The sequence below is a fragment of the Patagioenas fasciata genome, chromosome 11, assembly GCF_037038585.1.
Source record: "Patagioenas fasciata isolate bPatFas1 chromosome 11, bPatFas1.hap1, whole genome shotgun sequence".
Lineage (NCBI taxonomy): Eukaryota > Metazoa > Chordata > Aves > Columbiformes > Columbidae > Patagioenas > Patagioenas fasciata.
Genome location: NC_092530.1, coordinates 21,332,765 through 21,348,873, shown reverse-complemented (window position 1 = coordinate 21,348,873; position 16,109 = coordinate 21,332,765). Strand labels below are relative to the sequence as shown.

At 40.5% G+C, this 16,109-nt stretch overlaps 1 protein-coding gene across 3 annotated transcripts; it reads right to left on the bottom strand.

Moving 5' to 3' along the window:
* Nucleotides 1-574: 574 nt before the first annotated feature.
* On the bottom strand, nt 575-14,997 carry LOC136106489 (P2R1A-PPP2R2A-interacting phosphatase regulator 1). Of its 3 annotated transcripts, none has more exons than XM_065846825.2 (10): nt 14,529-14,997; nt 11,228-11,306; nt 8,616-8,672; nt 7,024-7,067; nt 6,890-6,944; nt 6,357-6,449; nt 5,719-5,807; nt 5,216-5,277; nt 4,092-4,188; nt 575-2,973 (listed from the first exon to the last, which is right to left on the bottom strand). In XM_065846825.2, the coding sequence occupies exons 1-10, from the start codon at nt 14,642-14,644 to the stop codon at nt 2,817-2,819; spliced, it is 849 nt and encodes a 282-aa protein (XP_065702897.1). In that variant the 5' UTR covers nt 14,645-14,997; the 3' UTR covers nt 575-2,816. The 3 variants fall into 3 exon arrangements, with proteins under 3 accessions (XP_065702897.1, XP_065702900.1, XP_065702899.1); XM_065846828.2 differs by having other exon boundaries at nt 5,216-5,280; nt 14,529-14,996; XM_065846827.2 differs by lacking the exon at nt 14,529-14,997 and adding an exon at nt 12,895-13,660 and having other exon boundaries at nt 5,216-5,280.
* Between the last annotated feature and the right edge of the window lie 1,112 nt (nt 14,998-16,109).

The following is a 16,109-nucleotide window of genomic DNA, read 5'->3' as shown; positions in this document are numbered from 1 at the left end:
ATAACCTCTGACCAGTTAAGGAACATCACACGCAATCATCCTGTAACCACGACGCTTTACCAAGCAAAGCTTCAGTATTCATTGCTCATGAGTTAATGGTGAATTAGTAAAACAGTGGTGGTACTAACAGCACAAGCTACTACATGAGCACAGGGCTGATTACACAACATTGTGTAACACCGTAATTCCCTGAATCCAGATACGTATTTTGCAGGATGATTTGGTTCCAAACTTTAATCTTTCATTTCAGTGGAAAAAACCTACACAAGTCTCCTGACTCCGGGGTGCAGCTTCTTGACGACATGAACAGACAAGAAACTGAGATGCCTTCTTCCACAAGTTTACAGTAATTTCCATTTTGCAAAAGCAGGAAAGGAACAACTGCAGATACAGAACTATTTCTCCTCCAACAGCATTAATTGCCCAATTAGGGCAAGCCACAAAGCCCCCGCTCTGCTCCCCAAGAGGCAAGAGCCTCAGTACTGTCCACCCACCAGCTGTACCTTCTGTTTTCCAAACTGTTTCACCAGGACTTCATCTACGTATAAACCAGGGACACGTGGAGCTGTTAAAGTACTTTGAAAAAGTTTGGTTTTATTCTTCGGTTTTCCTAGAGTTGTCACAGAACTTTACGATAGCATTGCGCGAGGAAAACAGAAAAGTCTGCTGCAGATTTTAAGGCCAACTTAAATGTAAACTAGACTGGGTTGCAATAGATATTATGATTTAAAAATAAAAACATTTAATCACAGATGAAAACAAGAATATGGTTACTTGTCTAACAAAGTGCAGAATCAGCAAAACAGTTACTTTTCCATTTATTGGCACTTCTTTGAAAAACAGCATAAATATTCAACAGAAAAGATACAAGTTGACCCACACACAACTATTACACCCCTCTACTGATGCATCTTTTAAAAAAAGACTGGAAGAGACACCAGAGACACCAGGAGGTTCATTCTTAAGAAACAAGCAAGTTTTAAGAAAACTAAATCTTGCCCTCACCACAAAAGAGTGAATGCACAGCGACTCTTTGGCACATACCTGAAACTGCAGAATGAAACGATGCCACGTTAGACAGAGAGCAAACAGACATTACACACGAGCTTGTCCATCTGCGGCAGGAACGAAGGGCAGTCTGAAGTCTTTGTGAGTTTTGTTCGCTTGTTTTGGTTGTTTTCAAAAAAGGAGCTGCAATCAGGAAGCTGACTATTACAATAATTTAAGAGGAATTAAATCCAAAGTAAACCATGTCATATCTTACTTGAACTGAGTAAAACTATTAAATAGATTCTATTTTCTTTTTACAGTAAGGACATACAGAAACGGGTTGTTGGTCCTCGGGTCGCCAGGTCTTCCCACTCCATATCATCCGTTTCTACTTTCGATGGGTGCTGTCATTTAGAGCTTCATCCAGGTGGTTCTTCCACAGCAGAGTTCAGAGTGGGCTTTTCTCCTACTTGAGGAAGTCTATATGCTTTTCTCACTTTATTACATGTTACAAAGATTTAGTGTTTGAAATTAAAACATTAACCTCTCTGAAGAGAAGGCTTGAAACCACATAGTACAGACACGTACACACGTACAAATGGGGACCCAGCTGGGGAAGTTCAATCACGTAACAGGAGCCAACGATCAAAACAAGGTTGCCACTGGAAAATCTGGAACAGCTGCCTATGGTGGGGTTTGTAGATTTTTCCTCCCGTTTGGGGAATTTAAAGGTTGAGATCAGCGTGCCTCAACCCTCCGCCTTTGCAAATATAGTACGAGAATCCCGAAACATCTCAGATTACCAAATTCCAGGGTTCCAATAGCATCTCCAGTTTTCAACAACAGAAATAACTTGACGCCATTGTTTGAGGAAGTGATGCCATGAGATTAAACACAGATTAAGCGTCTGATCGCCTCAGCCTGTAAAAATGCATTCAAGATTCCTTGCTGTATTTGTCCAACAAAAGTCACATATGAGGACAAATACTATCTGTTAAAATAATGCATTTCTGAATGCCCAAATACTAACATCTGAGGATTTAATGTTTTATTCCAAACATTATTACTATTTTCCCTATTAAAAGACCTTTAATAGAGCATCTATCACTCTAATACATCACCTAAATGGGGAAGAAATAAAAACCAACACAACACTACAAAACCCCAGAAGAATGTTCCACGCCTCATTTGGATTTGGTCAGAACAGCAGTCACGATCATAAATACAATCCAATGTATAAATTCAAGTTGACAATTCACCTATTTGTTCTTTTGACATCTATTAGAACACAGAATTAACAGCCAATCATAATAGGTAACAGAACACAAGAATCAATTCCCCCCTGCCCCCATATTCCCGCTTTCATATGAAAAATCAAAAATATAAATATCTAATACCCAGGGAATAAAGCCAAATTAGTAAGCTGCTTCATTGGTTTCAGACTGAAGACAAACGTGAAAATTATCTGTTACTTCATAAGCACCACTTGATACTAGTGAAGACGCTGCCTGTTGGCCGATGGAAAGCCAACTCTTCCACGAGCGGAATGTGCACACGGCATTTGTAATGTACGCCAGCAAGACGACATCCATTGTAAATCAACAGCTTGCTTACTCATGTTAGCATCAAATATGTTTGCAATTCAAATGCTTATTGTATTTTAGTAAATGTCATACAAATCACTAGAAACGCTAATTCCTCCTCAAGGAACTATTCTGGAAGTTTTCTAGAAATAATGACATTTCTGGAAGTTCCTATGAGGAACAGAATCAGTTACGCACAACAGAAAGTCTGTTTCTTGGTGTCCATTCACAGACTTCTCCTTCTCAATTAATAGGTAACTTAGCCGTAAGATCTACTGGTAAAAAAGATCTGGAGTCAGGGAGCGAGACGGGAGAGTCTGTGTTGGTGCTGACTTCAGCTGGTGAGTCACAGGAAGAGCCTGCACTGCTTCTGTTGTCATCGAGAGCGTGTGACGAGAGACTGAAAACAGTAACATCAAGATATAAGAAGTGAGGGACTCTTTCTGGCATGTTTCTAGTACTAGCTGCCAATCATTACAATGCCATTTTGAAAACAAATGCACAATGTTGAAGGAACAGTAAGCCCTACGATTTGAAATAAATCTGTAACTACTTCCAAACAAACAGATCACATTCTGGCAATTCCCTCCTTCTGCTCACCCAGAAATGAGGAGCGTCTGGCAGAGAAATTCATTGCAAGACTTTACCCCAATACCTACAAGGTCTCAGGCTAAAAATATCCAGAGGTCTCTTCCGTCAGGAGAGCTGATGATAAACTGTTCATACTTCAGTTGTACCATTCACTCTCTATTTCACAGGACACAACATTGTAACTATAGGTGATCTGTCATCAGCGACAGCAAAGTGTTTTTAAAAATCACCATCTCCCAAATCAAGGTGCAGCAACTGAACCTGCACTGCTACACCTACTATGAATAGGGTGTGCAAAAAAGGTGTGTTTTTACAGTACCTTTAAAACATGGTTTTTTATTGCCACTCGAATGGGCGCAGCGCTTGTGCACAGCTGTGTGCATTAGCGGAGAGGCAAAAAGGACAAACATACCCCGTCTTGATAGCTGTGTGGGCACACCCTGAGTACTATTAACCCCTTGACCAAAATACTAAATCAAAATCCCTTGCCATTTCAAGTCATAATGATTTTTTACTTAGTACTTTTTATCTCCTTCCAGCAGGGAGGGTCAGACAGACAAATTTTCCTGTGTGACTAAGAGCAAGGGCAAAACAAGAAGGAAAAAACCTCCAATCCACCCACAAGCACTAGCAGGTGCATTTGACTGCAACTTGAAAGTAGAGTAAAAATTGCCGGCCACAAGGTATCTTTTCCTAAACATGCTCAATGCTCATGTACGTGAAGCATGTTAACGGTCAGTCCTAGAAGCTGTAAAACTGTAGTGAATATTACTGTCTGTTTACTGTGATAATTTCAGTGCTTCAAAATTACAGGATGTCTGTATTAATGATCTTTAAAAAGCAGCTTCAAAGCACAACCATTACTAGATGATAAAAGACTTGTAGCAGTTCTGACAAAAACGACACAATGAACAGCACAGCATTTACCATCCCCCAAGGTCCGCCTGATGTGAAGCTTCAGGGGTGAGCATGTTGGTGGATCCTTGGAATAATCTTTTTGGATGATCTTCTATCTCTGTTACACCTTTGGTAAGAGACAAGGAGTGATAAACAGTTACTACTCATTTAAACTAAAACCTACTTTGAATTAAAACCTACTTCTACAGAGCAAACAATAATAGAGGTTCAAACATGTTGCAACAGATTATTTTAGACATAAAATAGAAGTTTGATGCTGAAATTTTAGAGACTATTTCTCAGAAACATTTTAGTCTAAGCTTCAGGAAAGATTAGTGAGTTATGAACTGAGATTTAGACATTGGATATTTATTCTTTGGTAGCAAAGAATAATCGTTTTGTTTCAGTTGATTCAGCTCCACCAGAGTAGAGAAGCTCAGAATAAGGAGAGTTTGTTTTCCTCTTGCAATCAATAAAAACAAGGTCCAGGATTATCACTGAACTGACATATTGACTTTGATTTCCAAATACACTACAAGAAGAGAGGATAGATATATGCTTAAACAGGCTATGACAGAACTCACATAAAAGTATTTCAAAAGCTGTCTCAGAGCCAGAAGTGTTCTATTACAAAAGTGAAGCAGAAATATATAAACACAAATGCAATAAAATAACTAGAGGTTAAACTTGAAGAAAAATGTAGGAAGATAGAGAAGCATTTCCCAATAAAGCTGTAAGGTGCTTACCAGGTCTCTGCACATCACTTTTTGGTTTTGAAAAGCAATTTTAAAATCTACAGTGCCTATGCGCTTCATTTAGCCAGGACTTTCAACATTTTCTGTTTGTCAAATATACCAATAGTTGTATTTTTTTTTTGTTTTGTTGAGCAGGTTACATGTGTTTGCTATCAGATCTATATGAATGCAGCAATGGAGAGTCATTAGAACAGAAAAACTATGTGTTTTATGCAACAGTAAAAACAAATTTATCAATTTCTGTTTTACAAACAGTTCAATTTCTTTGGTTATCTGTAATACCCTCTATTTCTGGTCACTCTTTGAAGTATCAGCCAATTGAACAGAATTATGAAGAAAGCTATATGAATTATTATAAAATAAACAAGTTGGCATATTAGCCAAATCCAAATACTGTACCTTTTCTTTTTATTGATCCGAGAACACTTGGTCGAATGCAGTTAATTGGACTCTGGCTTCTCCTGCTAAAAGAAGGCATATGCTATACTGATATCACCATTGATAAAGGAAGTCTTAAAACACGTTAAAAAAAAAAATCACAATATATTCAGATAACAAACAAAGTGGAAAACACTAAGAAAATAGGCATTAAAACAGCTTATCCAAAATAAGTCCTTCCCCCCACCCTTAGGATTCAATTCAATTAGTTAAGATCTCATTAAGAGCAATACAGAGATTACACTGAGAAGACAGATGCCACAGGGCAGCCCACCCTCCTGATGTTTCAACATGAGGATTTTAACAAATATTCTAGAGCATTGTAAAATCCAAAGTTTACATGCATATATAAAGTTATATTTGTGATCAGAAGTCAATTATGCATATAACAAATTCTGGTATTTCCAAGCCTACTGTGAACAAGCTTTGCCAATTTCCTGTTATTGATCTGATCTGGTACTCACCTTGAAAAGCGCCTTGTTGGACTTGGGCTAGGACTTGGAGGTAACCCACTGCTGCTCACCAAACTTTGCAAAGATGGTGAGAAACATTGCTGAGAGCAAAACAGTTTGCATTATTTACATATAAATACTGTATCACATCCATATGTTAACAAAAACTTTATCACAGGTAAATACGAAACCCACCACCAATTTATGCCACCGGTCACTGCGGCTGGGTATACTGAGATACCACTTTTTGTTACTGAGGAAAAAAAATAATTGGACAGATTCCATTTCCATGCAGAATACATGAAAGTTGACAAGGATTTATTTCACCATAGTCTGGTTAAACAGACTATGGTTTATAAAATAAGAATGTATGCCACTTCCTCTCATTCTAAGAGCAAGGCAGATAAGCAATAAGGTTTACTAACCACAGATTAACAGCTGAACGCTCCACAGAAATGCATGTCCACAAGATGTGCAACTGCCAGCTGGTATTTTTTGGTTTGGGGTTTTAGGGTTCTTTTGTTTACCCTCTAGTTTCTTGTTTGCAGTTAAGGTAGAAAGGAGCAGGTGGCTTAATCTTTTGCTATTAATTCAGCTGAATTTATTTAGCATTGCTCAAGATAAAACCATTATTGCCACATTTTGCTCACCTTCCCTATTCCTCTGGTAGGTGAAGGAGCTGGAGAAACAGGGACAAAGTCTACTTGCTTTGGTGATGATGATTTTTCAAAATCATTGTCGCTCTGTAAATTGTACATACAATTAATCTTATGAGCAAGTACCTTAACATTAAAAGGACTGATTGGTCTAGAATTAAGTAAGATTCCAAAGTTATCCTCCATGACATTCGTAATTTTTAGGTAGTCATTTATGAGTTTAAGCTTAACAAAAACAAACAAAAAGCTTTAAATATTACTTCGTGAGTATCAGAACATAGAAGAAAATTTGAACGTGCAGACATCCATGCAATTTTCTTTCGATATACCAGCCCAAGGAACCCACATGTATCCTCCAACAACTGATAATTCTATGCCTTGTTAGGGTGAAAAACTGCTGATCAAAAGCAGCGATACACTAACACTGTAACTGCAGGTCAAACTATAAAAGAGAACGTTGACATGAGAGAGTCTCTAGTATCCTGATACTGACAACAGAAACACAAATTAAAGCATGAATTCATTACCAGGCTCAAGCTCTCCTCCCATGAGTGGCTCATCTGCATTGCTACTTGCACTTCTCTATAAAGAAGAAAAGAAATGTATTGTCCCAGGCCCACAGAAGACTGCATTAAGTACTCTAGCTTGCTTTAATGCCTACCTTTCATGTACTGTTTCTCTGTTCATCAAATTCATTCCTTCTTCCTAAAATATTAGCAGATGAAAAATTAAGACCAAAAAACACCGCTTTGCTACAACAAATCAGAAGAGCTCTAGTTTCATTTTACTTTGGTGTACAGAAAATTTAATTGAACTCGGTTAAGCAACAATAACCCTAAGCTCTCACTACATGAAGAGGAGTGCAGGGGAGAGGACGGGAAAGAAATGTAGCAAGAGACACCATCACATAAGAAGTGCTTATGGGAGTTGGTTGCTTCTCAAGCAGCTTTTTAATTTTCATTACTATCCAAGATGTAGTTACAAAATTGAACAATGATAATATGAACCAAAAATTCTGCATATGCTAGACTATGCAGTCTAGTATATCAGAAAATAGACATACTTGAAACTAGTACAGATAATCTTTCAAATGCATGCCTGGATCCTTACCTTGTTCTATGTACTAGTAACTAACTAGACTCTGTCAGCATTTCCTTTGCAATGCAGTAGACTTTAATTCATGTAATATAGCAGAGCCACAGTAGTTCATTCCCTTGCTCTCACATTTACATATTAACTCTAAGCTTTTTAACGTTGATAAAAACAGCTCTACAGCTGACCTGCCTGCTTCAGTCTCTTTAAGCCAGTAAATTATTTACATAATGAAAGCAATCAGTTTTGTTTTGTTTTTTTCAGGATTACTACATATGCACCTTAAATATCTGAGGTAGAAAGCAGAAGTGCCTTCTATCACTTCAGACATCATACTCTCAAAATGCTGGCCACAGCATCAAATTGTTATCTTAATTTTTCAACCATTGAAAACTAGCAAGCTAAAAAAAGGCATCTTCAAGCCAATTTTATAAACATTCTACTGTCAAAAAGTCAACATATAAAATGGAGGAGCCACGGGTGTCTGAGCTTGTTGATTTTAAAACCTGAGTCTTTAGACTCTGGTCTGTTGTCTGGTGTGGTGCTACTTGAGCCAGCTCAGATATTTGTCACACCCTCCCCTCCCTTCCCAAGTGTTTGCTCTCCTGCCCTTCCCCCTCCGCTCATGCTGCGACAGCACAAGTCCAGTGATCTGGATAAGAAAATTATACAGATGAAAAATAACCCAGCCAGAAGAGTCGAAGCTATTTTTTAGCCAGAGTGTTTCCTTATCCAGTTCATTTGCTGGCTGCAAAAAGGTCTTGTGCCAACACAAGTTAAGGAACACTTTGTTATTGGCCCTGAATATTTATGCTGGCGCTACTGCCAGAAACTTGGTTAAACTTTATTCTAAGGGTTTACATTAAGGGTTTCCTTTCTAAAATGTCCATTTTAAGATTGCTCTTTCCTCTCCAATCTTCTTCTCACTAGGTCTTCTACTTTATGAAATGTAAAACTCTGTAGACAAGACACAACCTTTCCTTTTGAAAACACCTTCAAGCGACAGACTGCAGCAGACTTGATACTACAGTTTCAAAGCAAAATCTCTAGCTATTTGAAGGACGTTACATATTAACTGAAAACAAAACAAAACACAACAAACCAGAACAACCCCCCCTAAAGATATTTAAAATTCAAAATAAAATTAGAATCTGTGCTTACCTGTTTAATTTGATGAAGCCGGCTGCTTGGAATACGGATAGGAGATGATGGCACAAGCTGCAAAACCAAGTCACATACAACTGAGACACACTTAGAAATTACAGGAGAACAGAGGAAAAGGTGCAGGAATTTCAGTAACCACTCTATGGCACTACCCCAAACTAAAAAACAAAGTAACTTAAAAACCCAAACCATTTCTAACATTCTCGGTATATAGAAACTACATTAATTATGTGCAAGAACATGATTCTATGTACTTCCATGCTTTGCATGCTCACAGATGCTCATTGCTGTCAGCCTGGCAACTAGAACTCAGCACCTTCTCTAGAGAATGAAGCTGCTTTTAACCAGCACACTGCCACCCTTAATATTTGTAGCTGCATAAATATTTTCATTTCAGTGACTCAGAAGGCTCTGCAATAGGTCCTTTAAAAATACAAAGCAAAACCAACACACTGCGCAAGGAGGTTTCTAGATTGTTGTCTGCCTGTAAACGAGGACTTTGACAGGTGGAAAAAGTCAGCTATTGGAAGGCTAACAGAGTTAAACACCTTCCTTGTGGTTTCTCAAGAGCTTCAGCAATTTGGGTAAAATCAGAGTGGATTTCACTAAAAATGGTCTTCTGTTAATTTTGGCAGTTTTGCTTCTAGATCTCACTGGAATACCATGATCTAAAACTGCATACTCAAAACCAAGTAATTATATTTTGAGAAAATAATAACTTCTAATTTCCTTTCATATATTTCCCATCCCCCACATGTTTGACCCTCAGTTGACTTTTGTCATAACCCATTCACGATTCAAAGCTTAAGCTTCGAATAGAGGTTTAACTTCTTCTCTGTAAGCTGACAACCCCTCCATAAAAACAAGATGTCTTTTTAACATGGATGTGTGTTCAGCAAGTAATGTTTGTATTATTACTAAGTGTTAATGTACTTTATGCAGTATTGAGGCTTCCTCCTCTTCACAAAGCACTACTAGAGCTCTTCATTGTGCTGAAGTTGGAGAACTAACATACATTCAATTAACTGCTTACTGCACCATCTTCTAATCAGTGTCATGGAAAACACAAAGATTTTGCTGTCTTACACAAAACGTTATGGGAAGTTATCACAGATGATTAATTCTATCCAGAATCCTCCCTCTCAAAAACAAAAAGTCAAAACATCATGCCCTTCTTCCCACAAAAGATACTAGCCTATCAGACTCACACAGAAGATGTCTAATGTTTGTGCCAGAATTCAGTCAGTATAATATAGACTACTAAAGTCTAACGGCTATAATGCTACATCTTAAGTCCAGTTTAGGTCAGCTTTACTATTATACTGGGCTTCCAAAACTCCTGTGCACCTAATAAAAATTCCTCCAAGCTGCACCAGCCAATGTGGACCCTGAATTGACCTTGATTCTCACACAAAGGACCTGGATAATAAGACATTCTTAATTATTTACTCTGTCACTCCACAGTAGGAATGCATTTGTTCCACTCATTATATTCTAACTTTATGACTGGGATCCACATACTTTAAGGTTTGACATTATTAGGACATATACAAAACTAGTGGCTCACAATGTGAAATAAAATTATGAAGAGACAGTTAAGTGTTCCTCTGTAGGATCGAATGCACTAACTAAAACCCCTAACAAGTCACGATCCTTGATTAGTCAATGCTTAAAACTCTCTTCCTCCCTGTTCATAGTCCTTTGATTTAATTCTCGTGAAAAGAAACCTTGGTCACTTTTAAAGGATACTTGCTAAAGCAGACTGAACACGTTTGTTAAAATTATGCTATTCAAATCCTTAATGTTTTAAGAAAGCACAAAGCTTAAGTTACAAAAAACTTTAAAATTATTAGACTGCCACATAGAAGACATCTTCCCCTTTCTCCATTCTCCAGTATGTTAGACAGGCTTTTTCACTGAAGGTAAAATCAAGACCCATCTATCAGTGGCATCTAGTGAGTAAATGTTTTGATGTTTTTTTGTTTTGTTTGTGTGTGGTTGTGGTTCTTGTTTTCTTTTGTTGTTTAAGCAAAGCAACTGACACCTTCTGGAAGGAAATAAACAGCGGATACTGAGACTAACTTAATCTTCCTTGCCAATTATATGTAGTGTCAGAAAACTGCACGTTTATACCCATCCAGAATGGCACAGCTGCCCTGTAGTAATCATTACAAAAGAGTTCAAGTCCAAGACTTGGAGAAGTTACTCAAATAAAGAAAATATTTCAAAATTCAGCTGAGCAACTGGGACAACCACAGTAGCCCTAAGATGCAGCTAGATAGGGTATGACCTTTTTTAGCATGCTGGTTACTGAACAACAGATCTATGCAATCAGTTTTCCTTGTGAACTACCTTTCTTATTCTAAGAACATGTGCTTGCATTTTATAAACAAAGTTATGATCACGATGAAATATAAGCACTCTCCAAGGCCAAATGATCTATAAATAACATCTCACTATAGCTACAGTATATTAATGCCACAGTCTAGAGCCTCATTTCTGAAAACATGCTGTATCAGTTTCACAGACTACAGTCTCATTTTCTCCTTTAATCCTTTTTGCACACATCTGCTTTGGACCTGATGCAGTTTGTCTAATAGTTTTCTTACCAGACTATGACGATTCATAACTGTGGTACTGTTCCTGCGGGTTCGCAAAATGTTAGCCTGGAACACCTGTGAATTATCGCTGTGAAAAGAAACACTTGTCAAATGCAAAAGCCATTTCTTTCTTATCAAAAAGTACCTCTTAAAACAAGCTCAGTTTCAAATACTGTGACAGATATCATTTCAAAACAAAGCACTCGAGAGACGGGTATTAAGAACTCCTCTAGCTTGCTGGCAGAGGGTGGAAATCAAATTGCTCTTCCTCCAGTTCCAGCTACTTCAATTAATGATTTTAATTAATCACATCGAGTCTTTAGAATAATTGAAAAATTGTTAAGATTGAACATTTCTGTGGGAACTTATGATGTTTGGAATGGCTGCAGCTTGCATATTGCTTCAAATGCCATTCAACAAATTTGTAAAACAGCATAAAACGAATAACTGAAACCAGCTTCAATGCCACAGATAAAACAGAATTTTAAAAAATACAGTATCTTGATAAATCTTATCATTACAAATATTAATAAGTTCTGAACTTTTTTTCTAGGATCTGTTACATTAAACAGACAGTAAAATGAGTTTTTTAAATCTCTAAGACTTTTGACCACAGTCACACTTCTAACCAGGAAGCAGCACATCCATTTAAATAATGCAGGATTGGTTATTTGATAGAAAATTAGCTCCTTTATCAAGGCAACTTTACTTATTTTGATTCCTAAAGCAAGTTTCACTGGCCATCATCAGTGTTATCAACAGCCACTGATCAGCATTTAATGAATGCGACTGCAGCAATTAAGTTTTATAGTTATTAGAATACAAATTTTGATCCATAATCCCCATACCTAAAAATTACTGAGGAACTGCAAAGGCAAATAGATTCAAATACAAGATGGCAATTAGATCCAAAATAAGACAAGTCACTGGGTTTTATCTTTTTTTGTTTCAGCTGCTACCTTGGGATGAACACAAAAGCAGTACACAAATATAATCTTAAAACTAATCTGACCTATAGTATTACCTTGTTCTAAAGACTGATAATTATAATGCACTTTAAAGATACATGACTGTCAGTATCCTCCAATTTAATATGCAGCAGTTCGACACATAAGTGATAGATACCTTTTATTTAGCTGTAAATAAAAAAACCCCAAAGCTTATACTGTGAAATAAAAGCCAATAGCAATTGGCATAAGTGCTGTGCTTTTTGCCAAGAATGCATTGATTCTCCTGTAAAACATCAAGTACAACTGACCAGACACCTTTTAAAATTTCAAAGAAGTTTCACTCAGTTTACACCCACAAGAGAACAAACAATTGCCATTTGACAGGAGGTAGAACAGGAGAAATTTAAGGGATCCATGACGTTTAGAGATGAGATTTACTGGCTGAGGCCAACAGCTCCAACTACTTTATAAGTGCACTGGTTGGCATGTGAACACAACACAAACAGCACATGCTGAAATCCAGGGTCTGAATCAAGAAAACAGGCTAGAATGATTCTGCAACACATTACCATAGGCTGAGTCCAATATTCAGTACTAACTAGAAGAGAGGGAAAGCAAACAAAAAACAGCAGCAACAACAAACAACAACAAAAAACCCAACACTACAATATCCTTACCTTTAATCTCACTTGCAAAAACACCAGAGCTGTCAGATCTCAGACTTACCTTTCACAGAACATTCTTACAGTTTCCATTAAAAATCAGTCTTATTTGGCATAAAAACAACAGCCAAAAGTTCTGACAGAGGCAACTTCCATGATCTAAAAGAACTTAAAAATGTTCTCTGGCTCTATAGTAACTCATTCACCAAGCTCCTCACTAAAGCTATTAATGAAGAAGTCAAAACAGGAGGCAGAGTTGAAAAAGAAAGCTGTTCATGAGCAAGAGCTTTGTTTCAGTTTATCCAACAAAGCTATTCTGGGAAAAACTGAAGCTTCTTGCCAAGAGCTGCAATCTTGCAAAAACAGTTTTCTGCTGGAAAATTCCTAAGAGGCAAACCACTGCAATCACCTCAAATTAGTTCAATGGCATTTCAGTTTAATTTGTATAAACACCTATCATATAGCAGCTGCACAATTTCAAGGTAAGAGCTCAGGCTTTCCCTTCTACCTTCCCAGGCCCTGAAATAAATATTTTGTTTACAGCACAGGATGCCATTCCCCGCCCCCCAGCAGTCAAGGATCTCTGTAAGAAACAGCTTACAAAAGGCTGGCATTATAAAAACACCTTGTCTCACTCACATAATTAGTTTACCTGCTCAGAAATCTCCCTAAGAAGAAGTGCCGTTCACAACACTTCTATACTGCATGGAAATGTAAACTGATAGCGGTTCCATTACGATTATGTAAAAGAATCGCAATTATGTTTACTTAACATTAAATCATGACTGAATAGGCAAGAATTTGTATTGCTTCTGAGCTGTAATGTACTGTTAACCATGTGGGTACAAAAGATTTATAAGATCTGTACGTCACTCGATGTCTATTTCCTCACAGAAACACAAAGTTTAAGAGAAAGAAAAAAGTATTTACAATGTAGCACACTACCTTTTATAAAGTTTATTGTCAATATATGCTCTCCCAAACTGCAGATATACCACTAGTAGCAAATATTGCCTGCCACGGGCTGATGACAATATCCAAGCAAAACAGTCTACACAACTCCTTGTGTTTCTCCCAGTGTTACATACGAACGAAATTAGTGTCATCGGGAATAACCTCAGTACAACTGACCTACTGCTTTACACTAGATGTAAAAATTATGTGTCTCTCAAGGTCCCATGAAATGATCATGTCCACCGAATTCACCCGACTGTTCTGAAAGCATTTACTGTTCAATCACACACAGTGCGGTGATTTTTTTTGGCCAAACTTGAACCGTTACAAAGATCACTAGTTTCTCACTGATAAAGCCGTACACTGACCTAGATGGAAACAAAGCGTTTTAACAGAGTTACAGGACCTCTGCCTCGGCTTTCTCACAATCCTCCGCACCTAGAGGGACATCTTGCCTGAATCCCTCCCCGCTCGGGACACCGCTCAGGAACTCGCCTTTCCCCTCACGCCCGAGGCGCCCAAACCATCCCCATCGCTCTGTGCGGCTGGACGGGCGCTGAGGGGAGACAAAACCGCGGAGCAACCGCCGCGACTACAGCCAGGGTGGCGGCGGCCCCATGCCCGGCACAACAGCTGCCGAACGGCCCGGCCCGACCCGGGGTGGCCCCGCTGCCGCCGGGGCTCCGGGCGCCGCCGCTGGCGCCGCGGGCCGGGCCGGGCCGGGCCGGGCCGGGCCGCGCTCACCTGAGCCCGTGGATGAGGGGGGCGCTGTTCGATCTCCTCAGGCCGCCCCCGTCGCTCGGGGCCGCGGCGCTCCCCGGCGGCAGCTCCAGGTCCAGCTCCATTTTCTCCTGAGCCATCGCGGCGGCGGCTCCGGCTCCTCCCGCTCCGCCGCGACGCCCATTCACTGCCGGCGGCCGCAGCGGCTTCTCATGCCGCCGCTCCCCCCGGCCAGGCGCGGCGCGGCCGCCCCTACAGGCCCCGCGGGCGGCGCCGCAGGCAGAGGCCGGGGGCGCGCCGGGCCCGGCGATGGGGGCGGCCCCAGCAGCGCTCCATGCCGGGGGCAGCCCGGGGGGCGGCCCGTTCCCCCAGCCGCTCTCGCTGACGGACGAGCTTCCCGCGCGCTCTCCCACTACCCGCGCCGCTGCTGCCGCCGCCGGGGAGCGATCGCCGCGGGCCGGACACCCCCGCACCCGCCTTGCACAGCGCGCATGCGCCACGGGGAGTCCCGTACAGCTGTCCCGAGCGGCTGGGCCCGCGGTGGCGGAGCGCATGCGCAGAGCGGCCCCGGGCGATCGGCGGCCCGGTTCTCAGGGGTTCTTTGCCGCCGGCCTTGTGGCCAGCCAGGGATGCGCTTGTTGCCGTTCCCGCGGAGCCTTTCAGGCGGGGTCAGCAAAAATGTCTGGGTGCCATGAGGCAGGATGGAAAAGCGCAGCCGCCGCCGCTGAGGTGAGGTTGCCGAGGGGCTGGCAATGGGGCTGCCCGGGCTCCATGTACCGCCGCGGCTGCAAGGGCTGGGAAAACTTAAAACCGCTCCTGTCCCCTCGCCAGAGTGCCCGGCCCGACCTCTGCGGGTGGGAGAGCCCAGGCCGGCGGCTTAGCCAAGTCCAACTGCGCTGAGGTGGCGTGCGGAGTTTGGCTCTGAGGCACAAGAACTCAACCCTACCGAAGAGATGTACCCTTATGTTTCTGTGCCGTAACAGTTTCTGTCAAGCCAAATCCAAACATTTGTGCAGAGAGCAGTTCTGCTCTCCTGCACTTACTGTCTTTTGTGTCAATGCTCACTGTCACCTTGTACCCATATGTCTAACTGTAGTCGTTTTATTTAACTGTTTAAAACTCAGATGTAAACATTTTAGGTATCTGAAGTGTATTTATTAGTACTCGCTTGCTAAGTGCTACAATGCTGAGCTTTACATATGGAAAACTAAACATCTGAGTTAATACCTGTTGTCGCTTCTCAGAAATACAGTTGATGATTCTTTGCAGACCCAGACATCTCTTCATAAGCTTATACTCCAGGTGAGATTTTCAGGCAAACTTTAGCAACAAAAATAACCAGGGAAGAAAGGTAGATTATCTATAGCTAAACCATTTTTTTCATGGACCATGTGCTTGCTTATTTATTTAAGGCTGATAGTGTTTTGTAACTTTGTGTGGCTGTGTTTATTTGACCCATGGGGATATTTCCCTGATACTACCAAATATTTCGCACATTGTCACCCACACATACCTTCATGCCCACCAGTCCCTCAGTATCTCTGTGCCTACCTATCTCATTCTCCCACTCTCTGTTTCCCCCGTTTTGAAACTCCATCCTTCACC

What these genes read in the sequence shown, in the direction of transcription:
- LOC136106489 (XM_065846828.2), bottom strand. Translation starts at nt 14,644, where the DNA reads ATGGCTCAGGAGAAAATGGAGCTGGACCTGGAGCTGCCGCCGGGGAGC. An exon ending in CCAACAAGGCGCTTTTCAAG is followed by an intron (nt 5,281 to 5,718) that starts GTGAGTACCAGA and finishes GCCTTCTTTTAG; the next exon opens with CAGGAGAAGCCAGAGTCCAA. An exon ending in CAGGCGGACCTTGGGGGATG is followed by an intron (nt 2,974 to 4,091) that starts GTAAATGCTGTG and finishes TACTGTTTTCAG; the next exon opens with TCTCTCGTCACACGCTCTCG.